General features: G+C 39.7%; 1 protein-coding gene and 4 non-coding genes across 5 annotated transcripts; 3 read left to right on the top strand and 2 right to left on the bottom strand.

The window, feature by feature from the left end:
- The first annotated feature begins 9,614 nt into the window (after positions 1–9,614).
- Positions 9,615–10,602, top strand: LOC103267261 (olfactory receptor 6S1). The gene is given in 2 exon segments (XM_008064868.2): positions 9,615–9,647; positions 9,649–10,602. Coding segments are annotated over 2 exon segments (987 nt in total).
- Positions 10,603–21,206: 10,604 nt separating this feature from the next.
- On the bottom strand, positions 21,207–21,278 carry TRNAP-UGG. Its single transcript has one exon. It is a non-coding gene; the product is annotated as a tRNA-Pro (tRNA).
- Positions 21,279–22,736: 1,458 nt separating this feature from the next.
- On the top strand, positions 22,737–22,809 carry TRNAT-UGU. The gene has a single exon. It is a non-coding gene; the product is annotated as a tRNA-Thr (tRNA).
- Positions 22,810–23,455: 646 nt separating this feature from the next.
- On the top strand, positions 23,456–23,545 carry TRNAY-GUA. The gene is given in 2 exon segments: positions 23,456–23,492; positions 23,510–23,545. It is a non-coding gene; the product is annotated as a tRNA-Tyr (tRNA).
- Positions 23,546–26,093: 2,548 nt separating this feature from the next.
- On the bottom strand, positions 26,094–26,175 carry TRNAL-UAG. Its single transcript has one exon. It is a non-coding gene; the product is annotated as a tRNA-Leu (tRNA).
- Positions 26,176–27,519: the final 1,344 nt, after the last annotated feature.

Here is a 27,519-nt window from a genome sequence, read left to right as displayed (position 1 = left end):
TGTTGCGTTGATTTTTTTCTATGATATTTTTGTCTTTGATGTTCCATTTTGCACTTTTACTTTGGTGAGCTGGATTCTTCTGCTAATGTTAGTGTTTTGATGGTCCTGTCTTGCCAGCTCCCTTAGATGATTTGTTAGACTATTAACTTGTGATCTTTCCATTTTCTTGAGGTGTGTTTGTAGAGTTATAAATTCCCCTCTTAGAACTGTTTTCATGGAATCCCAGAGGTTTTGGTAAGATGTTTCTTAATTTTCATCTGTTTCCAGGAATCTTATAATTTCTGTTTTGATTTCTAGATTGACCCTGTAATAGTTCAGCTTCATGGTGTTTAGTACCCATGTCTTTGTGGGTTTTGAGGGAATTTTGTTGGTATCGTTATTTATTTTTATTCCATTGTGGTCTAAGAAGGTATTTTAATATTATGAAATATGTTTATATTTGAACTGTGGCTGAGGATGTGATCCATCATGGAGCACATTCCATGTGAGGATGAGTAGAATGTATATTCTGTGGCTGTTGTGTGAAGTGTTCTGTAGGTATCTATTAAGTCCATCTGGTCAAGTGTCAAGTTGGGGTGCCAGATCTCTTTATTAGTTTTTTTGCCTCGATGATCTATCTAGGGTTGTTAGCTGGGGTTTTTAAGTTCCTAGCTATAATAGTATTAGAGTCAATTTTTTCTTTAAATTTTACTTAGTGGTTGCTTTATTAACACTGGTGCTCCTGTGTTGGGTGCATATATATTTAGGATGGATATTTCTTGTTGATGAATTGAACCTTTTATCATTATGTAGTATCTTTTTGTATCTTTTTAAATTTTTGATAGCTTAAAGATTGTTTTGTCTGATATTAAAATTGTGACTCCTGCCTTCTTTTGTGATCCATTTGCCTGGAAATTCGTTTTCCATCTCTAACTTTGAGTCTGTGTGCTTCCCTTTTGGTGAGATGAGTTTCCTGGATGCAGCATATTGTTGGGTCATGGTTTTTTTTTAATCCAATTTGCCATTCTATGTCTTTGCAGTGGTGCATTTAGTTCATTCATGTTCAGGCTGATTATTGAAATGTGATTGTTTATCCCCATCATGAGTTTCTTATAAAGTTTCTTCTTTGTTTGCTTTCAACTTTGGGGTTGATGTATGTGTGTGTTTTCAAGTTTGTAGTTGTGATGTATTCTCTGTTGATTCTGTGTTCTCCTGTTCTTTTGGGAAGTGCATGGTCATTCTTTTTCTTTCTTTCTTTTCTGCTTAATACCTTTGTAAGCATCTCCTGTAGAGCTGGTCTGGAAGCCTCATAATCTCTTGGGGATTGGATGTCTGGAAAGGATTTTAATTCTCCATCAATGATGAATCTGAGCTCAGCTCAGTAGGAAATTCTTGGTTTAAATTGTTTGTCTTTGAAGTCTTTGAATATTGGACTCCAGTCCCTCCTACCTTGCAGTATTTCTGCTGATACATCTGCTGCTTTTCTGACTGGTTTTCCCTGGTAGATAGTCTGACCTTTCTCTCTTGCTGCCTTTTGGATTTTTTTCTTTTATACCTACTTGTATAGGTGAATTACTCTGTGTTTAGGGGTTGGTCTTCTCATTTGATGTCCTGTGGAGGTTCTCTGTATCTCTTGTGTTTGGATGGTTATATCTCTCGTGAGATGGAGAAAGTTTTCTTGGATAACCACCTGGAATACTTTTTCCAAGGTGTTCTCCTTTTCCCTTTCTTTTTCTGGGATACCAATGTTGAAAATCATAACCCTCATACCTCAGAATGTGACTGTATTTTAATACAGTGCCTTTAAAATGGTGATTAAGGTAGAAGCTGTTAGGGTGGGATCTAATCCAATCTGATTGGTATCCTTATAAGAATAGGACATTTGGATACAGAGAGACAGCAAGATTGTGTGCACATAGGAGGTGGACCATCTACAAGCCAAGGAGAAAGACTTTAGAAGAAATAAAATCTGCTGATACCTTATACCTGAACTTCTAGCCTCTACAGCTGTGAGAAAATAAATTTCTATTGATTAAGCCACCCAGTCTATGATTTTTTATTATGGCAGTCTTAGGAAACTAATATACTAGGCTTAAAGTTATTTTCCCTCATAATTCTGAAGATAGCTTACATTGTTCTTGATTTATAGAGTTATCACTGAGAATTATAATATAAAGTTGAGTTTTTAAAAATTTTTACAGGTAAAATTTTTTCCTTTTACATTTCAGGAACCATTTGGGCTTTTCTCTTTTTCCTTGGGTTTTGGAGTTATCACCAAAGTGTATATACCTGTGGGTATTTTTATATTCAATACTCTCTGCACTGAATGGTCTCTCTCAGATCTCAGATGAGTGACTTTCTTTAATTCAGAGAACTCTCTATCCTTTCTTTCACTTTATCTCCTTTATTTTTATAATTTTATGAAGTTTCTATTAGATATATGTTGGGCATTCTGGATTTAACTTCCATGTCTCTTAATACTTTATATATTATATATCTTAGTTCTATGTTCTAGAAGATTGTCTTCAAGTTCCTCATATATAGTCATGCTTAATGATGAGAATATGTTCTGAGAAATGCTTGGTTAGGCAATTTCATTGTTGAATAAATATCGCAGGATGTACTCACACATGGTATAACCTATGACACATCTAGGCTGTATGGTATAGTTTATTGCTCCTAGGTTACAAACCTGTACAGCATGTTACTGTACTGAATACTGTAGGCAATTGTAACACAATGGAAAGTATTTGTATATTTAAACATATCTAAACATAGAAAAGATACAGTAAAAATATGCCTTAAAATGGTACTCCTGTATAGGGCAATTATAGGACTGAAGCTTGCAGGACTAGAAGTTGCTCTGAATGAGTCAGTTAATAGTGAGTGAATATGAAGGCCTGGGACATTACTGTACACTACTGTAGACTTTATAAACACTGTGCTCTTAGGTTACCTTAAATTTATTTTTAAAATTTTATTTCTTCAATCGTAAATGAACTTTGGTATAACTTTTTTACTTTATAAACTTTTAATTTTTAAAAACATTTTTACTGTTTTATAATAACACAGCTTAAAACACAAACATCATATAACTATACAAACATATTTTCTTCCTGTGTGTTCTTGTTGTCTAAGCTGTTTTCTATTTTTAATTTTTTTATTTTTAAACTTTTTTTGTTAAAAACTAAGATGTGAACACATCCATTAGCCTAGAATCAAGGTCAGAATCATTGATATCACTGTCTTCCACCTACACATTTGTCTCACTGGAAGATCTTCAGGGTCAATGAATGGAGCTGTCATTGCCTATAATAGAAATGCCTTCTTCTGGAATACTTTCGTAAGGACATGACTGAGGTTATTTTACAGTTAGCTTTTTTATAAGTAGAAAGAGTATACTCTGAAATAACAATACAAGTATAACACAGTAAATATCAGGCAATAGAAAATTTTCAGCTCCATTATAATCTTATGTAATCATTATTGCATATGCAGTCTGTTGGTTAACCAAAATGTCATTATGTAGGGCATGATTGTAATTGATGTCTATGTAGATGTCTATGTAATGATATTGTTATGTTAATTTTAACAATATCATTAATTTAAAGAAATTTTCTTAAAGCTTTCTGTTTCATAACAATCTGCTATTTATTTGTTAATAGGTAAATTATTTTATTCATGCAAATTTAAAACTGTAAAAATTGTTTCTGTAAATCAAGTTTCTTTTTCCTCTAAGGTCACTAGTCCTATTTGTTCATTTTTATCCTTCTCTTTAGCACTGTGGTTATACACATGGCCTAGTGATATTTGGGGTCAGTTCAAATGGACAAATTAGAGACTACGAAGTAGATTTCCTATGTGTACCTGTATTTATTTCTCTGTTTTTAAAAACTCAATTCCATCTGCTATTTTTTCCTTCTAGTAGTTCCTTTGTAATGAGCAGAATGTGTGTGTCCCCCTAAATTCATATATTGAAACTCTAATCCCAGTGTGATGATATTTGAAGGTGGTATCTTTGGGAGTAATTAGGTTGTAAGGCTGGAGCCCTCATGAATGAGACTTATAAGAAGAGTCTAGAGAGTTAGCTAGCTCTCTTTTCTCCATGTGAAGGAGAAACAAGAAGATGGTTCAGCAAAAAGACGGCCCTCTTTAAACCAGGAAGAGGACCCTCACCAAGAACCCAACCATGCTGGCACTTGGATCTCGGACTTCCAGTCTCTAAAACCGTGAGTAATAAATGTTTACCATTGAAACCACTCAGTTTATGGTAATTGTTATAGGGTCTGAACTCAATCTGTATTTTAATCTTCTCCTCATTCTGAACTGTGATTCTATATTGCCTCTATTCCTTCCTGATCAGAAAGCAGGTTGTTGCTGAGAGGGTTGAATTCCTTTTGGAGTTGGTAGTTCATTATAGTTTTACATTCTCTGGCTCTGGGTGGCCCACATGGTATTTGACATTCCCCAGTGGCTGGTTGTTTAATTTTGTAAAACTAGAGTTTTCATCTTCAGGGAAGTATTTCTGAGATTATTTTTTAACTGAAGAAATTTTGTATTTCTAAAAATGTAGAGTTTTCTTTAAATAGATGCCTGATTGTTACATTTTGCTTGCTTCCTTCGGAAGCATTTTATTGCAAAAAAATTTCAAACATACTAAAGATAAAGAGAATAATATAATAAATCACAGTGTAACTGACATATAGCTCTATGGATTACCAGTTTATAGCCAAGCAAGTTTTATCTATACACCCCACTTTATTTTGGAGCAAATTTCAGATATCATATCAATTTGCTCTAACTCATTTTTATTTACAGTGATCATTAAATTTTTTATACAATTTTCAATACAATACAATCAGTATTTTTAATGATGAGGAAAATTAAAGCAAAAAAGAAATATCAACCAATGATTAAAGCAGACATATGATTCAAGAATTTTGCAATTCATTCATTCAATGCATTTGTCATGCTAGTAGTCTCCTTAAACATTTTCTTCTGTTCTCTATGTACAGACAAGGAAAGTTTTTCAGGGAAAAACAAGAAACAAGGTGTAGAGCACTATTAGAAAGGTCACAAGTAAGCAAATAAACATATTGGGTTTTTTTACATCCACAAAAAATGCTTGAAGTGTCCACAATAAAATAATGAAATAATGAAAATGGTTCATTAGGGAAGAGGCATAGGGTGGATAGAAATGGGTGAACTAAGAATTTTAAATCTACACATGTTTATATTTTTATTTTTGAACTATGTGACTATGCTTTAAAAATAAATAAAATCTATTCTTCTAATATGCTCTACTTTCATGCAAAAACTAGGAAATTCCTATGGTGAAGTCAGTTTAAAATTATAAGATAAACAACAAAACTGTTGCCAATTGGAAAAACAGCTGTGTATTTTTTTTTACAAGTTACCTTATTTGATCTCATCTCTTTATGCAGTAATCTTAATCCTTAAAATATGACTAAATGTTAAAAATATGTATGACTCGTCTCTCTTAGATCCCTTCTTCTCTCAGCTCGACAAACAGGGGTTTTAGTTTATAGTTTTGTTTGGCTTAGCTCAGCCAATTCTCTCTGTCTTTCCTACCAATCCTTCTACAGAATCTACTGATGGTGATTCCCATACCTCATCTATGCTTCCATTTAGGTATTTTATTTTCTCTAAAGAGGAGTATGTCTGGAAAGGATGGAATTCAGTCAAAGGGAATCCCAAGGGTCTTGTGCACTCTTCTTCTCAGCTCACAACTTAACTGATGAACATTTCACAAGGATAGTCTGGGGTTTGGGGTAGTTTAGTCCACATGCCATTTACTAAGCACCCAATATGTGCCAGGCACTGTGATTGGTGCTAGAAATACAGATGTGAAAATATTCCTACCCTAGGAATTCAGAATCTAGCAGGGAATACAAACATGAAAGCTGCCATGGCTCAGATCAGAGAGTTTGTAGGCTGGTGGAACTGAAGGCAGGGGTAGGGGGAAGCTTCTTAGAAGAACTGATATGCACTAGAGTAAACTGAGTCTTATAATATGAACAATGGGTGGTCAAGACTTTAGTAAGGAGAATGAACACAAGCAGAAAACTGTGAACAATAGTCTAGAATTCTAAATCATTCTTTGAGTGTGTGGAATCATATATAGTATCACTAGTGGATAAAGTACAAGGTTGAGAGATGCAGTAGAAGAAGCTGGAGATGATGCAGGAAGTTCATCTTATCTTATCATGCCCTTGAGGCTTCCATCATCTCCTAACCCAGAAGCCAAGGGAGGGATTCCCATTATCCTGTGTAGTACTCAGAGAGAAGATACAGTGTATGTGTTATTTGGAATATAAATATTTCTCCTGAGTACCATTCAAGAGAAAGGTGGATGATGGCCATAGCCTTCCACAATTGGTCAGACTCCATCCTTTTCTTCATTTTTGTTGTTAATGCTTCTTAACTTTTGCAATGACCTGGCTTTACAGACAAATGCAGAAATATTCCCAGTCACCTTTTGTTGGTGACTTTTGGGGTTAGATTTATCAAATACAGAGTCTGGGAAATTTCCATTGCAAATTTCCCCTGGGTCTTTTAGGAATTTTTTTTTCCTCTCTCTCTCTCTCTATGGTCTTATTTTCTCACTATCTGGTTATCTTTTCTCCAGAAAGCACTGCTGCTAGCTGTACTCCTGATGTTTAAGTCAATCCTCATTTGATGGCATCTCTACTGAAAACTAAAATTATGCGTGAAGGATTCTAACCTTCAGTTGAGAAATTGATTAGAAACCAATGACTTCTTTGGTATTCTCCTTCCCTGTACTCAGGTTCATGCCAGGAAGCAGAGAGAATGAGTTTTTTGTACAAAAAAACTATTAGCAAAAAAGTGAAGACATGGCTTTAAATAAAATTTTCCGACCACTAGAGATGGAACTAACTATAGGTAAGTGGGTTGATTCTTTTCAAAGATAAACCCCTCCATATGCATCCCTTGTCTTGCTTTCCAACCCCATGTTGTTCTTGTAGTGACATATCTTATAGCATTGTGAGGTAATTGTCTTTTACTTGAATTGTGCCTGTTGAACCTTAACACAGAGTTCACACTGCAGGAGATATACTTTCAACAGGGAGGGAAAGGATAGACCCCGATGGCCAACTTTCTCATGGCCATAAGAAGGGACAGCATGACCCAATTTCTTTGGGATCAAACTTCCTTTCTCACAAGGCAGAAAAACAGCATTTGAGGAAACATACCAAGGAGGAGAGTCCAAGAGAAGAAACAAGTTATCTTCTTGTTTTCCCAAGTGCTTTGCCCATTCTCCACAACTCCAAGGATGCTAAACTATTGTCAACCTCACAGTACACCTTGTGGAGCAGAACCTTGAATCACAAAAAGGGAAACAGAATTTTTTCAAGGTGAGCTTCACCCTCATGGAGACATCAAGGGCATTCAGGGGTAGGTAGGAGGAATGCCTTCCACCTTTAGGGTTGGGATTCATATTCCTGTCACTGAAGATATAGTTTAGTTTCCATTCAGAGGAATGTTTTCCCCAGAAGAACAGAAGTTTCAGAAAGAGTCTCATCACATTACATTCCACCCCTTATGGTCTTTGCTATGTTTATATACTGTCCTTTTCCATTGAAAACCTTCCCTTCTCTCCTATCAATTGCATATTCATTTTCTAGTATTTATTTCAGTCATCACCTTTCTTCAGAGTACTATTTGTCTCTCTAAGTCTCAGTTTGGTTCCCTTTTTATAAGTCCCCACTGGTACCCTATACTTACCTGCAACATTCCACCTGTCACATACCTTATATTTTCTGTCATTTTCACTAGGTGATGAGCTACATGAGGGTATGGACAAAGTTTACTATCGCTGAATCACCAAGTACAGCAGCATCTGGTACATAACAAATACAGAGCAAAAGTTGAATGACTATACTAACAATAAGGCTGTTTCTACAGAACCTGAACAGAAGAAAGATTCTGAATGAATCCCTAGTGAGAAAGACCATAGAACTGTTTTAACCTAGACAGAAGGTACAAAAATTTTTCTGCTCACACCTGTGGGACACACAGTTGAGAAACTGTAAGTAAAGAACCTAATGCTTGCTGATAACAAGGACTGTTAGGTTATGCTAGATAATAATTGGGCCAAGAGAGAACCAAGAGCCTTAAGATCAATTCTTCAACTTTGCATAACTAAAGGGGAGCATTTTTTTTAAATGTTTTTTATAACAAGGTTTCAGAATATCATTGATTTGCTTTTTCTCGTCTTCAGAACTAGAAGGACTTGAATCAAAGAATAAGAACTTCATTTCTGAAATCATTAATAATTACAACCAGGAATTCATAATTCTCTGACAAATCATCTAATAGAGATCAAGTTTGTAAAAGGGCCTTGAATTGATAGTTCAGTAGGATACATATCATGGACTGAAAAAAGAACTTATTTCCAAGAAAACTTACCTTGAAGCTGACACTAAATTAGTAGGTGTGGGTAATTGACTGACTGATTGAATGATTCAATGTCGTTTATTCCTATTCTCCTTATTTCACATGGCACAACTTGCTTTAGAAATGAAAGAACTTTGTGGCACCCTGAGTTCAGTTAGATCCTTGGGTTGCTGGGAAAATTCTCCATGAAAAAGGTAATTTCATAGAATAGACTTACTAACGGCCTAGATTCCTATGACTTATTGTATAGTTGGACAAAGTGCAAACTGGTAGTCTTCCAAGGGTAGTGGCAAGCCAAACCTAGATTCTGGTGTCCTAACTTATAGCCTAGGACTTTATTTGCCACGTCATTTGTCTGTTAAGTGCTGGAAACTCTTTTAAATTCTTTGCACTTTTATTTCATTTGCTCCTTACAGCATTTTACAGTTGAGGAGCGCGAAGAGGTCAAGTAACTTTGCCAAGGCAACTCAGCCAGTAAGTGGTAATGCAGAAATGTAAAGCTAGGCAGTCTCCTCAAGTTCTGATCTTGGCTGAATGGCAGTAATATTCTTCACAGAATCCTTTTTTGTATGTATTTTTGTCTAACTCAGATGCTCAGTGATGTTGTTGGTTATGATAAAAGGTATCATCATTAAGATCTGAGAATAGGAGCTGTGAAGATGGAGGTTCCTGGTATTTTCTTATTGACGTTTTAGCTACCTTTCACAGAAAATCTTCCAGCTATAAATTCAATCAGATAATGACCTCTGGTGCTTTAAACCTTTTTCTTTTTTCTTTTTATTTTTTGAGTTGCTGTCTCACTATGTTGCCTAGGCTGGAGTGCAGTGGCACACTCACGACCACCCCAGCGTCGACCTACTGGGATCCTTCCGCCTCAGCCTTCCAAGTAGCTGGAACTACAGGCACGCGCTAGCACACCTGGCTAATTTTTTATTTATTGTAGAGACGAGGTCTCACCAAGTTGCCCCGGCTGGTCTCGAACTCGAGGGCTCTGGCAATCCACTTGCCTTGGCCTCCCAAATTGCTGGGATTACAGGCTCAGGCTGAGCCACCAAGCCCAGCTGGTGCTTTAAATCTTAACAGGATCTGTGGTTGGAAAAAGTGGGGATATGATAAAATCAGTTTCAGAATTGTTAAGAAGAAAACCTGCTCTGACCAGGATCATGTTGTTATCGTCACACAGGTGAAAAAAGATGATGGCTTCTGATGGGAACCAGAGTAGTGAGTGGTGTAACAGAGTTTGTCCTGGAAGGGTTTCCCAATCTCAACGGCACCAGAGTGGAACTGTTTTCTGTGTTTATTCTCATTTATTTCCTGACTCTGACAGGCAATGTGTTGATTGTGGGAGTGGTAAGAGCTGACATTCGCCTACAGACCCCCATGTACTTCTTTCTGGGTAACCTGTCCTGGCTAGAGATTCTGCTCACATCTGTCATCATTCCCAAGATGCTGAGCAATTTTCTCTCAAGGCAACACACTATTTCCTTTGCTGCATGTATTGCCCAATTCTATTTCTACTTCTTTCTTGGGGCCTCTGAGTTCCTACTGTTGGCTGTCATGTCTGTGGATCGCTACCTGGCCATCTGTCATCCTCTGCGCTACCCCTTGCTCATGAGTGGGGCTATGTGCTTCCGTGTGGCCTTGGTCTGCTGGGTGGGGAGGTTTGTCCCTGTGCTTGGTCCTACGGTGGCTGTGGCTTTGCTCCCTTTCTGTAAGCAGGGTGCTGTGGTGCGGCACTTCTTCTGTGACAGTGGTCCACTGCTGCACCTGGCATGTACCAACACCAAAAAGCTGGAGGAAACCGACTTTGTCCTGGCATCTCTTGTCATTGTATCCTCACTGATGATTATTGCTGCGTCCTATGGCCACATAGTCCTGGTTGTCCTGCGCATGCCCTCTGCTTCAGGCCGTCAGAAGGCCTTTTCTACCCGTACCTCCCACTTGATGGTGGTGACCCTCTTCTATGGAAGTGCTATTTTTCTCTATGTGTGGCCATCACAGAGTGGCTCTGTGGACAATAACTGGGCTGTGACAGTAGTAACAACATTTGTGACACCACTGCTGAATCCATTCATCTATGCCTTGCGCAATGAGCAGGTCAAGGAAGCTTTGAAGGACATGTTTAGAAAGGTGGTGGCAGACTTTCTCCTTGATAAGCATCTCAGTAAGAAAACAGTAAGGTGAAAGTGAAGAGAATCAGTGTCTTAAGTCCAAACATTCTTATTACCATTCCCCTTTCCTATGATCCTCACCACAAAAAGACTGAATTCTGGAATAAACCCCAAAGTCACAAGTCCACTCTTCTTCTCTTTCAGACAAATTTATTTGATTCTAGATCATACCTAATAGTGGTTCATATTATTACTGATATATCATGATCAGCATCCTCATCCCTTCATAAGACCTTGACCTTCCAATCTGTGAGTCTTAACCTGAGGGTCCCTGGTCACCTAGGAAATCTAAGGAAGGGTTTCAGAAAATGTATAAGTCCCACGGGTATCTAAATTTCATGCGTTTGTCTGGGAAGAGGATCTATAGCTTTAATTCAACATTTAGATATGTATATGACCTCTTCTCAAAAGTGAAAAATTAAAAGTCTCAGTAGAGCTTTCCAATTGTTCATAAAAATCAAGATTTTAAAGGAAAACTTCCTTATAATCATATAAAGACTAAAAATAAATAGATGATCTATATTTTTGTCTACACTTTTGAGAAAAATTACGTTTACTCTTTGATGGAAAAGTGGTAAAGCAAATTTAATAAAGGAATTTAATCACTTCTCTTTGGTAATTCCAAGTGCCTTCAGAAAGGTGGAGCAATGAAGAATTTTATGAATAATAGCATTTAATGTGTTTTTCTAATTCGCACTTTATTACAAAATTGAATCAAAGACATCTCCACTCATTCTGTCACTGGATTATGTTTCTTTCATTTCTTCATCTTTTTACATTCCCATATTTGTTGTCTTAAATCTTCTTTTGTTTTTAGTTAAATTGGAATTGGGACGAGGAGCTTTAATATCAAAGAGTTAAGAATGCCACCTGTTGTAGTACCTACCAAGAACTACCTTTTGTGGTAAATGTTATCTACTTCATCAGATATTTGAAAAAGGAATGGGGATTCCTGTTTGTGATACCCTTGGAAATCTTGGGGGCAAATATTCATTCACTTATCTATTCATTCATTCAACAAAGATTCATTAAGCAACTTTGTAGGATATTATGACAAAATAATATATGCTAAGATGATCAAGAGTAAATGATTTCTAACCTCAAGCAGCATAAACATTAGAGGGGAGGACTAAAGGACAAATAATAATTTAAGGGAATAGAGATGATAAGGGGGTTACAAAAAGATGTGTGAAACTTGATTTACTCTTCCTAGCATATTCTTTTGTTAGAGAAGTTTTCACAGAGACCATCATTTATTAAACAGGAATTAATGCCATGTAGAAGTGTGTTTGTATACATAGTTCCTATGTACAAATACAATACAAAAAACATAAATAAATATCAAAGTATGAACAGCATACTAAACTCAAAATGTGTTGCAAATCTGGCAAACAGCAGTAGCATTGAAAAAGACATAAAAATTCAGTCAGCATAGAAAATAATAATGCTTTCATCTGGTTCTATTAGAAATGCACACACACACACCAAATATTTTTATTCCAAAAAATGTCTTAGTACTAAAAGAATAAAAAGAATGATCATTAATTTTAGAAAGAAGAAGAATTCTTCTGCAGAGATCAATAAGTGTTTCCAAGAGAAAATGAAGCATTGCCTTAAAAACGACCTAGTTTCACGGAACATAAAAACTTATCCTAGCCACTGACCAAAGAAAGAAATTCATGTAACAATTTGTCGCATTTTTTAAAGTAATCACCCCCATATTATGGCAATAAAACATGTTAAATCATCTATTTTCAAAATAGATATTTTCTATTTTATTCTGAAAAATAAGACCCAATTTAATTCAATAAAAATTCAAAATAGATATTTTCTGTTTTATTCTCTGAAATTAGACTCAATTTAATTCAATAAAAATTTATAGAATACCATGTCATGGGCAATAAGTTGGGATGCAGAAGTCTAAATGTATGGTTCCTGCCATCAAGGAATTCACAGACTTGTGTGGGACATATGTGTGTGGTGGGGGTGTGTATGAAAAACCGTGGAGCAAAATGTAATAACAATTGTAAAATTTAAAAGTGACTCCAATAATATGACATTTCTCTACATAAAAGAAAATATTGGATAATTGAATGTAATTAGGAATAGAAATATCACAATAAAAACTATACCAAGGAGTGAAATTTAAAAATATGTACTTTGTAACATATCTGAGAGAATAAATTTCTATTCATTTTCAAGAAGATAAATGTGTATAAATTTACTTAATGGGTTGATCAGTATACCCTGGACATAGGGGAAAATTAATACAAAAATAAATATTTCACTTTACCAAGGTTAAGGTAGAGCTGTTGAAGCATTTAGTAGTTGACTTAATATTAATATTTAATGAATTAGCCATTCCCCTAATATAAACTATATGTTGCTCTGATAGTACATTGACTAAACAAGTTAGTAAGTAGAGTCAATAGGAAAGCCACATGTACTTTCTTGAATTTCTATAAAGATACCCTAACAAATGCCTTTATTCAAACTAAAATAAACTTGCCTGAAATTTTGTTAAGCCCTAAAAAGGTCACTCATGTAACTAGGAGTTGTATTACCTCAATGGTATGATGATATTTGTAGATTGAGTGTGTATGTGTATGTGTGTACAACAGGGATACAAACTTGTGTGTGCATAAAAGTTTGTGATTAAATAAAAATCCACTGTTGATTGACATTTATTTCTAAGTTTTCCTAAGATCTTACCTTCATTGTTTGCTTTAAGATAAACAAATGTGGGCAAACCCTTCGGGCCCCCTCCCACTGTGGGAGCTTTTCTGTCCTCAATAAATTCTGCTTTCTAAAAAAAAAAAAAAGATACACAAATATGCATCTTAAATGTGTGTTTTGCCCTAAGACAGAAATACTTAACTTAGAACAAATTTCTGTTTGTACTACTTCACATATAAAGTTCTTCAGTAACTATGATGATGCTAAATCCAGCAAGTATATTTTACTCTTCATCCTAATCTCAGCAGCATTTGGCACAATAGATCTCAGAAAAATAGTGTGGTTTTTGAATACTCATGTTTTTTGGCTTCCCTGGGACTACCCTTGCTTGATTTTCTTTCATTTGCAGTTGCTCTTTTTTTTGTTTTGTTTTTCTTTTGCAAATGTATCCTTTTCAATAAAGTTATTAGATATTAGAGCTTCTCAAAGCATCATCCCAAGGGATCTTTTCTTCTGTCTTTTATACATACCACAGTTTTAATAACTATATACTGATTACTATCAAATTTATATCTCCAGGCCTAATCCCTGAGTTCCAGAATCATATATGTGATTGCCTACACAAACACCTCTATGGAGGCATCTCAAACTTCACATGGTCAAGACTGAACTCATCATTTTCTTGCTCCTTCCCTCCAACCTTGGCCATCTTTCGTTTTCTCTATCTCAGTAAATGCAATGGATCATTAACCTTTACATAAATCAGTAAACTAAGAATTTGACCTATCCATTCTTATATCCAATCCACCACCCAGACCTGCCCTCACTAAATAACTCTCAAATTCATCCATTTCTCTTAATTTCCAATGCAACTTGATTCATCTTTTTTAGATCAATATTTGGTTATGTTACAATTATCTACCCTAACACTGACCACGTAAATATTTCCAATGGTATCCCGTGGTGTTAAGATAAATTCAAAGGTTTAATTATAATTTACAAAGCTGCACATGCTCTATTTCCTGGCTACCTCTTGAGTATTTCCTATGACACACTGTTTACCACAGCATCCTTATGCTTTACATTCCTTGTAGGTTGGCCCTCATTAACTCATCTCTCCTATCAGGAATGCATTTACACATCCTCTTTCTTCTTCAGAGGTTCAGATATCTTCTCAAGCACTATACCCTCCGCACGTTTTCCATATCCTCCACTTAAGTTCAGATCAGATTTCTCTGTTACAACTTTCTTGGGAGTTGCACTACTTTGCTCTGGAACAGTTACCTCAAGTTTTTATTACATTATTGTCTGTGTATTTTCACCCTCTTTACTCTAAACTACATGACAATGGAAAGAATATATTTTTATGTCACCACCATGGTCCAATGGTTAACAGGGTGCCTACCACATAGTAAGCACCCAAACATCACTTGCTGATGAAAAGAATGTAGAACACAAGGGATACATCAATGTTGACTATGGGTTTAAAGAAGGCTCCAGAAAAGGCTCTCACTTGTGCCAGATCTAACGGGGCATTTCAGCAGTTGAGAAAAGGGCTTGCTAACCAGAAGGAATATATAGGACTGAGACATGGAAGTATAAAAATCCATAGTGGTTTACAGTCTGATTGGTTGGATAATAGGAGGCACAGAAGAAGAGGTAGAAAATGAGACAAGAAAGAAAGTTTGGTATCCAGTTGGAAAAGACATCGAAACTTACTCTGTAGACCTGAGGAACTGGGAAAAAAATTGACAACCATGACATGATCAAATTTGTGCTTTTAAAATAAACTCCAGTGGCAGTGCAGAGAAAAAATAGGAGTGATAGAGATTGAAAAGGGTCAATTAAGATGCAATTGTAGGAGTTAGGGTGAGCAATAATAAAGGCCTGCATTAGCATTCAAAATGATGAAAGTAAGAGGGAATCTTGCTTTTCCAGTCATATGGTCATGTTAAATATCCTGAAAAACGTTCCATACAAAACATATTAGAATATTATTATAAAAACTCTTTTAAAAAGTTGGCTAAGCTTTCCAGAAAGTACAGGCTATTCCCAGAAAACATAAATTATGAGAAAGCTGAAAATAAAAATGTATCTCAAACATCTAGAACAAACTTTACACATAGAAGGGGCCCCAAAAATATTTTTTCTTGAACATACACTCACAATCCAAAATGACAACATATACAAGGAACTTCACCAAAATTTTTTTTAAATTGTGCATCAAAGATATGATCAAAAAGATTTTTTAAAATCCCACAGAATGGCTAGGCACAGTGGCTCAGATCTCTAATCCCAGTACTTCGGGAGACCAAGGCAGGAGGATCACTAGTTCCCAGACAAGTCTTGGCAACATAGCAAGTCCTCATCTCTACAAAAAAGAAAGAAAGAAAAGAAAAAAAAAATAACAACATGGGTGTGGTGGTGTGTGCCTGAAGTCCTAGTTACCTGGGTGGCTGAGGCGGGAGAATCACTTCAGCCCAGGAGTTCAAGGCTGTAGTGAGCCATGATTGTGCCACTGCACTCCAGTCTGGGCAACAGAGTGAGATCCTGACCAAAAAAGAAGAAGAAGAAGAAGAACCCACAGAATGGCTGAAAATATTTACAAACCATATATCTGATAAGAAACTTGTATCTAAAATGTGCTCTACCCAATAGTACAAAGAAATAACCTAATTTTAAAATGGCCAAAGGATTTGAATAGACATTTCTCCAGAAAAGATTTACAAATAGGCGATTCGCACGTGAAAAGATGTTCACATCACTAGTCATCAGAGAAATGCAAGTCAAACCACAGTGAGATACAACTTCACAGTGAGATACAACTACTGGAATGACTATAATTAAAAAGACAAATAATAACAACTATTGATGAAGATGTGGAGAAACTGGAACCCTTATACTCTGCTGGTAAGAATGTAAATAGTGCAGCTGCTTTACAAACAGTTTGGCAGTTCCGTAAACGTTTAAACACAGAGCTGCCATATGACTCATAAATTTCACTTCTAGAAATATACCTAAGAGAAATGAAAACTTTTACATCTGCACGAAACTTGTACATAGTGTTCATAGCAGCAGCATTTATAATGCCAAAAAAAGAAAACAACCCAAATGTTCAACTGATGAAGGAATAAAGCCAGGTGGTATAGCTAGACAGCATAGTATTATTCAGCAATAAAAAGAATGAAGTACTGACACATGCCACAACATGGATGAACCTTGAAAACGTTATGCCAAGTGAGAGCAGTGAATCACAGAAGGCCATATATTGTATGATCCCACGTATAAGAAATATCAAAAATAGGAAAATCTACATATAGAGAAAATAAATTAGCGGTTGCCCAGGACTACGGGGGAGGGTTGGAAGGAAATGGGGAGTGACTTTTAATGGATATAGAGTATCTTTTTAGGGTAATGAAAATGTTCTAAAATTGATTTTGGTGATGACTGTACAACTCTGAAAATTTACTAAAAACCATTCAAATGTACGATTTTTGTCCTGTGATTATTTCCTGACATCTATTTCTCCGCCCTTGTCGTATCCCCTCTCCGTTCTGCTTTCTGTTGGTCAAGATTATAGCTAACTAATCTGCCAAACTAGATCCCTACAGAGAGAAAGCAATGAGGGTAGATTTTTCACCTATCTCTGCTTGGAAGTCACACATTGAAAAAATTATTTTTATTTTAGAGTCAAAAGGTACATATGCAGGTTTGTTACATGTGTACATTGCACGATGGTGAGGTTTGGGCTTCTACTGAGCTTATCACCCATGTGGTGAGCATGGTACCCAATGAGTGGTTTTTCAACCCTTCCTTCCTTCCTCCCTCATCCCTTTAGGAGTCCCCAGTGTCAGTTGTTCCCATCCTTATGTCTATGAGTACTCAGTGTTTAGCTTCTACTTCAAATGTACACTTTAAATGAGTAAATTATATCAGCAAAGCTGCTGTATTTAAACATACACACACACACATACACACACACATATAAGGAGTCACTCCTCTAAAAGCAAGAGTCAACAGATTAAAAAAAACAGACCTCAAACATTAAGAACTTTGGCTAATATGACCATTAGATACCGATTATAAGTTAAGGTTGTTAAAAATGTTCAAAGAAAAATCAATAGTATAATAAACAAAAATGATTAAATAAAAAATACATAAGCAGTTTTCAAAAAGAAACAATGGAAAGTCTAGAATGAAAAATATTACCATTGAAACTAAAGACTCAATATCTTACACTGAAGATTAGAGAGGCAAAAAAATATTTAGTAAACCATAAGTAGATCTTGTGAAATCATACAGAATAGTACAGAAAGAAAAAGACATAAGAATCATGTTAAATAAGCTAAGAGAGATTCTCTAGTACAAGTTTCCTAAAGAGAATAGATCAAGTGATGACTTTGTATTGTGTCAACTTATGTAAGCTGGAATCACATTTCCCAGAATTTTTTTTATGTAGATCTGTATTTTCCATATGGATCTGTACAGAGAAATCTGTGGTGAGATTTCGAGGGTGAAAATATAACAGCAGCCACTGTGTTCTGAGGACTGGTCCAGGTACCAGGCTCTGCTGCAGCTTGTACTTAACCATCGCCGGTCTGCTCACTCACTTGTCAGCGGCATAGAGCTGGAGCTGGGCCCACAACTCCTCCAGCTCTCCCAACTCCTGGGCCAAGTACACAGCTAGGTTCATGATGAAGGGTGCCAGCTTCCCCTGCAGGTCATCCACATCAACAAAACTAGAGGCAGGGAGAGAAAGGTGGATTCCTGTTTGCCTTTTTGATCCCAGTTTGTCTTTGTGAATTTCATGGTTCCAGTTTGCACTTCTCTCCTCACGTCACATTCAACTGTCCTTCCCAACTTCTCACACTGCTGAGCTACAGAGACTTCAGAACCAACACCTGTTATAAAGGCAAGAACCTAACATAGAATTCCTCACTAGATCCCACAATTATGAAAGGGCTAATTCCTATAATAAATCTCTAGTCACTATTACTGCAGTGGTTCCACTTCTTTGATTGAACCCTAACTCATACACTTCCTCTTGCAATAATAAACTGTACCATTTTCTCTGTGTGCCCATTAGACTGCAAATCCCTTGAAGACAGTCACTCTGGAATTTGTTGCCCTGATACCCAGAAGAATGCCTGGTAATTTGGAACATAACAAAGTCTTAGCACACTGTTGTTTTCTGCAGTCATGAATGACATAAGGGATGTGAAAAAGAATGTTAAATAGCCATGCTCACTGGTGATTTGCTGGAGATACTTTTGCATTATTCAAGTGAGAGGTCTTGCTGACAATAGTGTAGAGTACTAAAGTCCCACATTGGCATAAAAGTGCCATAGTTATGACTCAAAAGTGAGGAGGACACGGCACAACAGCTCTAGCTGAGATTGTATGGACCCTAGCTCTACTGGCTGAGTTCCTGAGTGGAACCTGGGGCGGATTCCCATTCCGGGAAAACTGTGACTTTGTGAAACTCTGTGTTTGAATGTCTCCCTTGGGTCCCCCTTTTTTCTACATAGCAGATATCTGAAACATTTTAAGATCTGATACCCAGAAGAATCCCTGTTAATTTGGAACATAACAAAGTCTTAGCATGCTGCTGTTTACACAGAATACAGAAAAGTCTAAGAACCTTGGAATACATTAAGATTTTCTGGGACCCAGACTTCTCTGAGAGCCTAAAACTCACCAGTCAATGAGGATGAGCTGTTGGTTTTCAGCCCCAAGGATCAACAAAATCACTTGTCAGAAATAATAGCAGTAAAACATGATGAGCGCAGAATCTGGTGCTACTCCACTCAGGCAGCATCCAGAAGGTCACATCCCAACCCCTGCCACTACAGACGAACAGTGCCTGCTGTATCTTCAGCCAGATGCTCCTTTTCTGGGTCCCAATGGACATGGTTTTCTGAAACTTCCATTCCTCTCCCACCTAAGATCATCTGAAACCTATTTCTGCTTTTCAAGATGAACATTCCTTTTTTGACCTCCTTCCTCAAGCCAAGAGCTCTTCCCCTTAAATTTAAACCTTTGTGCATATATTTGCTCCAGTGCTGCTGAGTTCTGTCTTGCTTGTAGAACCCAGTCAATATTTCTACCTCTTATCATGGTAAAGGAAGGAGTAGTGGTGTCACTTTCATCTATGCTAGCCATAAAAGCCCCTAGGAGATTGACATTAGTTGGAAACTGCCAGGGGAGAGGAAGAGGGCAGGATTGGCAGTAGTAGGAAACTGCCGGGGCAGCAGGCACACCTCATCAACAAGAGTATCTGCATAACAAACATTTGTATACTTAACTATGAATTGTACCCCACACCTTCAAAATAATTTAAAAAATAAAAATAAACCCTAGGAGTCAGAACACCATATCCAGGTCAAAGAGCGTACCTTTGGTAATCCAACCTACCTTTACCCAGACTTCAGGGCAAAAAGAAAGCATTCACTAAATAATCATGGAGCTACCCTAAGATCTCTGAGCCTGTGAAGTTCTCCCTTTCACAGCCAAGCTCCTGGAAAGAATCATTTGCCTATAGGGCCACATCTTCTCCTCATTCTTCTGCCTTCCCAGCTCTGTCATCTCTAAACTTTCTGCTTCAAATGCTGATAAAGATTGCCAGCAGGCCCTGAGTAGCTAAATCAATCATCAGAGCAAGTGATTATTGGGACTTCCTTCTCCAATTCCTTCACCCACTGCCATTCTATTCTCAACTTTTTAAACACTGGTGATCACCAGGGCCTTGTCCTTCAATTCTCTCTGTATGAATGCTCTTCCCTATGGGTTCTTGCCCAAACCAGTGTTAAACAACACCCCATTTTTAACAATTCCTAAACATTCGTTCTTCACTTTAGATCTTTCTCCGGAACCCCAGAACTTTATGTCCAACTTTCTATTGGGCATTCCCGTGGCAGTCGTTCAGCAAACACAAAATTCCAACTAAACATATCATCTTCCGACCTGCCAACTACCCCAGAATCTTGGCAGATTCTTCCCTCTCTCTTCTTTCCCTCCAGTCACCAACCAAAAAACACTTTATTCACCTCTAAAGACATAACTCTTCCGAGAGGAACCTTGGAAAAGACAAATATGATTGGGCCAAACAGAAGTCTTGTCAAAGATTCCTTGTGTTCAAGCAATTTAGAAAACTCAGGGAAGCATGAAAGGCCTGTCATTCTAGCACCTCATCCTGTGGGCGACTTTTGCAAACTGGAACTAACCACACTCGAGGATTACAGGTAGAAACCAAACAGTGCAGCCCGTTTGTTTTTCAAGTGAGCAATCAAAGAACACTAAAGGGTCTCGTGGACTCTTGCCAGAAATGATAGGACGACTGTCACTATGTTCCATTGAGGTTTTGAAAATAATTCAATTGCGCTCTCTTTGAACGGAATGGATGTCTCTGCCCTCCCCGTCCCAAGGTTCCCAGGGCTGCGGTTTTGCATTCCAACGACTCTCCGAGTACCAAGAGCGCAACCGCGCGCTGCAGACCAGGCGCGAGGGCCAGGGCAGGGGCTAGACTCTGCATCCCGCGGCCGGGTCACAGGGGGGCCCGGGCCTCAGGAAGCGGATCTGTCCCGGCATTGTGACCCCAACACACTTCCAAGTACCAAACTTTTCCATGCGACGTGCCCTAGTGAGAAGTATACTCGTTTGTTCCACCCTAAGTACTAAGAACTGCCTGAGCACGCTAATCCTCACAAAAGCGCCTATCAGAGCCCGACTGGGGACCCAGATCTGCGACGAAGCCCCTGGCCCCTGGTAGCATCTGCGTTGTTCCTGAATCTTTCGACAGAAGCGGCCAGTTTGCTCAACATGTTCATCCCGAAACGGGTCGAGGTTGAAAGGGGCTTCAACCTAGGAGGACCTAGCTTGGTGGCGATTGCATCTTTGGGCGACTTAGTCAGTCTCTGTAGAGGGTTTAAAAAAAGGGCAATGGGGCTCGTCCGGGATTTGAACCCGGGACCTCTCGCACCCAAAGCGAGAATCATACCACTAGACCAACGAGCCAAAACTAATAAGGAGTGTTTCTCTAAGAATGTGTACTTATTTCATTTGTTGTAGCACATTTGAATGGCTTTGATTGTTTTTCTTAAGCCCAGTGGTTTGGTTTGTTTTTTTTTTCAGACCCCAGGAGAGTAAGCGTGAGGATTCAGAAGGATCTGAGTTGCAGCGATCCAAAGGTAGAAATAGTCATGTCAGGATTCAGGCTGAGCTGTGAGTCGGTCTGGGGACCTAGAGAGTCTGAGTATCCAAAGAGTCAGTCAGGCCCAGAACCAAGTCAGGTGGCCTGGGGTTTGAGGACACAGGTAAAACAAGAATGACCGATTTCACCGAGAGAGAAAGGCCAGGAGAAGAAGTCGAACCAACTTTCCCAAAAAGGCTGAATTCTAAAAGCCACTGCCTCAGACCACGCAGCTACATCCCTTCCCACTCCACGTGTGTGCTTTTGCCATTTCCTTGCAGCTTTATTTGACTCGCTGCATGTTATAGGTCTAGATTTAAGGTGCCTTTCAAGGGCTCACGGGAAGTGCCCCGGGGAAAAATTACTCACGTCCAATACTCTCTTTTATGGAAGAAATCCACTTCTCTATCACTCTCAGGTGGTGGCTGGGCTGGAAGGGGACGAGGTGTCCTCGTTCTGCAGTCCTTTCTGCTTGGGAAACGAAGCTCTGGGGCTCTTGGTTTTAATTACCATCCGGGGCAAAGCCTTATCTTCCGTGGTCTCATTGCCTGCCTGGGCGGAGCACGTTCCTGGCACGTGGGAGAAGCCCAGTGAAGCGCTGTGGCGTGAATGCATGCAACCTCCTGGACGAGGCGCCAGACGCCTGGGCAGGCTGAGACCAAGGAGAGAAAGGAGAAAAAGAAACCCTCTCTCCCGTGACCTCCCATGTGACGCCGTTTTCCATTCGCTCTGGACTTCGGGTTGGCAGCTCAGAAGATCCGGGAGGCCCAGAGGGAGGTAACTTAGAGGAATCTGTGGCCGAGTCTGACTCTGCCGACTGGCGGCGGGCAGGCCTGCATGCCTCCATGCCTCCAAACTCTGAGGGTCCGAGGGGTACGTCCTGCTCTTGGAGAAAGCCGCCTCCATTCAAACAAAACAAAAACAATCTCAATCTAAAGGAGCCAGAGCAGTTAGTTTTGCAAGAATCCGAGCAGAGAATGCCGCCGATGCCTTGTCTCGTGTCCTCTTCTCTAAGGAACTGCGCCCTTGGCCCTGGTGCTGCTTGGGCTTCCTGACGTGGCAGGCCTGAGGCTGAGGAGCATGACCGGGGGCGCTACTCTTCCAGCGACTTGCTTTCCAGTTTGGACCTGGCCAGCACAATATTCGTTATACGTAAAGAGACACTTCCTTCAAAACAAATTCCTTTTCATCTTGATTGGATATTGAATTTTGTTTGGCTACAAATGCTTATCTGAGATTTTATAAACTTAACAGATTCCATGTAAAAAGCCAGGGTGCGTGGTGGCTCCATAGCTCAGGGGCTAGAGCACTGGTCTTGTAAACCAGGGGTCGCGAGTTCAAATCTCGCTGGGGTCTTGGGAGAAGCTTCTTTTTTTTCCCCCGCCCCCCAGACTACAAAGGGCAAGTTTTTTTTACTTTTGCCCACTGTTGAAACAAACTTGTTGAAGAAAGGAGGCACCTTATGATCTTTCCGTGAAAGTCAGAGGTCGAAGATCTGAGATCATGGCGTTGGGGCTTCTATGATCGATCCTGGTGAAATAGGTGTTGTACCCTTCAGCATATGGAGAAGAAACCAGATTGCTCGCTTCTCTGGGAGAAAAGTCCTGGAGCTGGTCCACACCTCTGTGTTTGCAAAAGAGATCTGCTGACAGCGATGGTCCCGCAGTCCTGCGCACTTCCCCTACTTGCAGCCTGCCGGGGAGCTTATTCCTGCGCTCCTGGAACGAGAACCGGTTCGCAGATTATTCTGAGGAAGCCCGGTCCAGGAGGGGCGCAGATACACCCCAATCCGGGTAGTTTCTGCTCTGCTTCCATCCTCATTACGTCGGACTCAGACCTCGGGTCCGCTGCCTCAAGGCTGCTCCCGGGGTTTGGTTTACTATAGACCCGGCTCTCTTGAGATCTCTTGAATGGAGAGCACAGCGCAAATGCAAAGAAGTCAGGCTTCTCAAAAGCTACCACTAAATGCACAAAAATCTGCACTAACGAGCTTTCAGGGCACCCTTCGATAGCTCAGCTGGTAGAGCGGAGGACTGTAGGAATTGAAACTGCTGTAATCCTTAGGTCGCTGGTTCGATTCCGGCTTGAAGGAAGTGCATGAAGTTTTTGGTTTTTGTTTTTTACTTTAACCTTCTTTTCAATCTCCAGAAAGTTTTATATCCCAACTCAATGTCTGTGAAGCATAAATTTTAGTCCTATTTTCAGGCAGCGGGAAAAAAAAAGAAAAAAGAACACAGCATTTTGCTATCCATAAGCCTTATTTTTTACATATCCTTTTTGTACTTCCACAGTAGATGTGATTCTGTTTGCTCACAAAAATACACAATGTGAATTAATGACGTTCTTTTTAGAATTGAATCTATTTCCTAATATGTAAGACTAGCTTTAACTGAGTATTGAATAACATCTGTCATTCTCACCACCACTACTATGCTTTTTCATTACCGTGAATAATTCATACCAGGCAATGATTCATACTAGACAATTCAATGATTCATACTAGGCAATTCAATAATTCATACTAGGCAATTCAAATTCAGGATTCAAGGAGAAATACTTCAGAAAGGTCTGCCCTTCAGAATGATGTAAACAAATAATACAAAAGGTCAAGTATGCATACGGAACATGTTTCTTCCTTTATAAGAAAGATTTATTAAAACAAAGGGATATTATGCAATCATCAAATTGGAAAGTATTTATTAATATATAATACTGACAAGAATGCAGAGACAAGGGCATTCTTATAGAATGTCTCTGCTTTCTGGAGAAGAGTTGGACATTATAAATCAAGAGCCTTAAAAAGACATTTATTTAATCAAGTATTCTATTTCTACCTCTAGAAATGTATCATTCAAAAATGAGCAGAGAAAGATGTATTCCATTTGGCCAAAGTGTGAGGGTGGGAGAGACAAACTCTTGAAATGACTTGTTTTGAACATAACTGGGGACTTTTATGGGTAAGGTAGGTATGTAACCTCTATTTTTGAGAAATAGTTTTGAGCCCTTTCCTCTTTTAGCCTACGTTTTGAAGATTTTTTCCCCCTTTCTGATCTAATTGTGCATGTTTGAGAAATTCCAGAGGCTATTCCAAGATGGAATACCAGAGTATGGAGACCATGTGGCAGAATTCTCCATTGTTTAGATGTCACCAAGACGGTTAACCTACAATCTGACCACAATCAGGGGGCATAAGCCTAGCCCTCCAGGTGGACGACAATTCAAGATAACCATCAAAAAAAGATCTGCACCCTGTTCTGCTCCCAAATACTCCTCATTCCATTCTTTCCCTTCAAAATCCCCTATCCTCAGCCCAAAATGTTGAAATGCTTTTGTTGTTGTGTTTTTTGAGTTATGGGCCTGACCATTTTCCTCTCTGCCGGCTTTTGGAATAAAGTTGTCACCTAACTTCCACTAAATCTCATACTTGTTTATTTCAGCCTGCAAGTGATGAGTAGCAAACTTGCAATGGGCGACAGGGGTGCGGCAGGTGAGAGTCCCCAGAGATCAAAACTGCATGCATCCCGTCCCGGCCGATCAAACTTCAGGATGCCATCAAGGAGGGAGGTCTGAGTGACCTTAAAGATCATTACTGTTAGTTAGTTAGTTAGTTAGTTAGTTAGTTAGTTAGTTAGTTAGTTAGTTAGTTAGTTACGAAAAACAAGTTCGTTAGTCTTGTGGGCAGCCCCCAGGGGTTAGGATATGAAGCTAATCAAGTATTAGTGACTTCTCTCTACCGAAATATCTACGTGCAACCTATCATGCACGGAGGAAGAAAAGGACAAAGAGAAAAGGAAATTCGTGAAACAAACATCTTTACATTTTTATACTATAGGCTTGGTTACATTTCCGGGTTAGAGTCCGTGCAAGTATCGCAGCTGTGAGGTTCAGAGACCTGGACGGTCTCCAAGGTCAGTGAATTGACTGGGAAGAGGCGGAGAGGGCTAAGGCCACCCCACTCCCAGCACGCCCTCTGGATCCGACGCACGGAGTCAGCGGAGCCTCCGCTTTGAAGTCTTTTGGAATCACAAACCCACCTGCGAAGTCAAAATAAAAAAGACTGTTTACACATCTTCTCTCCGCTCCCCCTGAGGTGTTGTTGCCCGAAGGAGAGCTTGAACCCTGCTAAGTCTGACCTTCTGCATTCACTCTTGCATCATATTCAGTTACAAAAGTAACGTGGTTAGAAACAAAGTAGGGTCTGCCCAGGGACTTGGGCGAGCACGGAGCTGCCACTCCTAAACCAGTGGCGGCGGCCGGCTGATGGGGGCGTCGGGACACTTTCTGGCGAACCTTCCTGTCGGGTGGTGCCTGAACCAGATGAGAATCATCCAGTATGAGCGAGGATTTTCGATAAGGAGAACAAAAAGCGCTCCCGGGTGCAAGAGCCCAAGAGTGGTGCAAAAGCTTGGACTTTCAAGTCCGTCACCACCATCAAGTGTGGGTTGGAGAAGTCAGAGGACGAGGCTGTCATTCTCAGCCGCAAGACGCCGTAGGAAACCGAGACGGTTTGAGTGACAAAGAGAAGCCCGAGAAAAACGGCTGCTAGGTGAGCTCAAAGAACCTTGGGCATTTGAGATTCAAAGTCCTCTTTATCCACATATTTAGTACTTCGTGATCCTCGCTAGACTAAAACGTTCCCTTGGCAGTGATGGGATTCGAACCCACGCCCCCGAAGAGACTGGAGCCTAAATCCAGCGCCTTAGACCGCTCGGCCACACTACCACGGACGCCAACGGAACCTGCGATTATTTTCTTTGTCTCCGGGCATTTTTGTCCCAGCCTACATGTGCATAACTCTGAATTTCCTTTGCAAAAGTTGTTCTCCCGAAAGCATTTTCACTCGTCCCTAGGGATCTGACCGAACCCAGGTGAGTCGAGAATCATCGCGTTCTCACACCCTGGGAAATGGGCTAGAAGGTAATCAACTATCATCAGGGAGAATGCCTTTGGAAGACTTTTACCACTAGCCTAGGCAATAAAACACAAAAAGAAAAAAAAAATCCCGCCAGCGACTTGCAAGTTAATAAAGAAGACTTAAGAATAAGGAACTGCTTGCTGTTGGATCGTTGGTGTGTGGGTACAAATATCGCAGAGAGGGCTAAGGGTTTGAAGTTCCGGCCACGTTTTAGGCGCCCTTTGGGTAAGAGATCTGTAAGCCTGTCACCCTGTTCAAAGAAAACTCCGTGGTCGCTTCCTCCTGCAGGTTGAGAAAGGTGAGGTTGGGTCTAATTCCCGGACTTCTTGATCAGCAACTGTGAAAGAAGGCAGCCCTGCACACTCAGGTGGGCCTATGCCCACGCCCACAGCTGTGGCTGCCAGAGGGAGGTCACAACCCAAGAGCATCCCCAGCCCCAAAATTGTGGTGCCGGGGCTTCCCTTGGATGCTACTTACTCTGCACTGTTTCTTTCAAAAGGAGCGGAGGGAAAGCTGGGAAATAGCTTCAGAGGTGACACAATCAGTGAGTCTCCAGCACCCAAAGTAGGCCTGCCAATGAACCCCACTCATCGCAAAGCCTGGAATGTATGTATTATTTTTATTTTCTGCTTGACCGTGTGTTGGTCTCTGGATCAGAAATTCCCCCAGGAGCTACAGTTTCCTAATTTTAAGTGTCCCCTCCATCTCCCAAAAACCACAATCACTCCAAAAACCACAATCCTCTCTCACCTCTCTTTGCCTGAGGTCCCTCCAAGTTCTCTCCCCAAGCAATGGTGGCCCGAGGGGTCCGGGGGTCAGTGGCTGAGAAAGAGGGACAAAGTGTCCTGCTGGTTCATGGTCACCCCTTCCAGGAGTGGAGGGGCAGTGAGCAGAAAAGTAGTTCTAGAAAAGCAGCTCAAAATAGAACTCTGGGAGCACCAGAGTGTAGAACCCAGGCAGAGTGCAAGGGCAAGATGGTCAGAGGTCAGAGGTAGGCTCTTCTCCAGTGTCCCCACTCAAGCCAGTACAGGCTCCCTGCTGTACCAATATTTTCCCCAACTCCCAAACACACCCCATGTTATGCATTATGTGCCCCCTCCGCTCCTTGTCGCCCTCTGATGCCCACCTCTACCTCCAGTTCACAGGCGATC

The sequence above is a fragment of the Carlito syrichta genome, unplaced genomic scaffold (assembly GCF_000164805.1).
Source record: "Carlito syrichta isolate Samal-C Ts95f unplaced genomic scaffold, Tarsius_syrichta-2.0.1 Scaffold308087, whole genome shotgun sequence".
NCBI lineage: Eukaryota > Metazoa > Chordata > Mammalia > Primates > Tarsiidae > Carlito > Carlito syrichta.
Note: the sequence above shows the minus strand (reverse complement) of the source record. Positions and strands in the feature narration are given on the sequence as shown.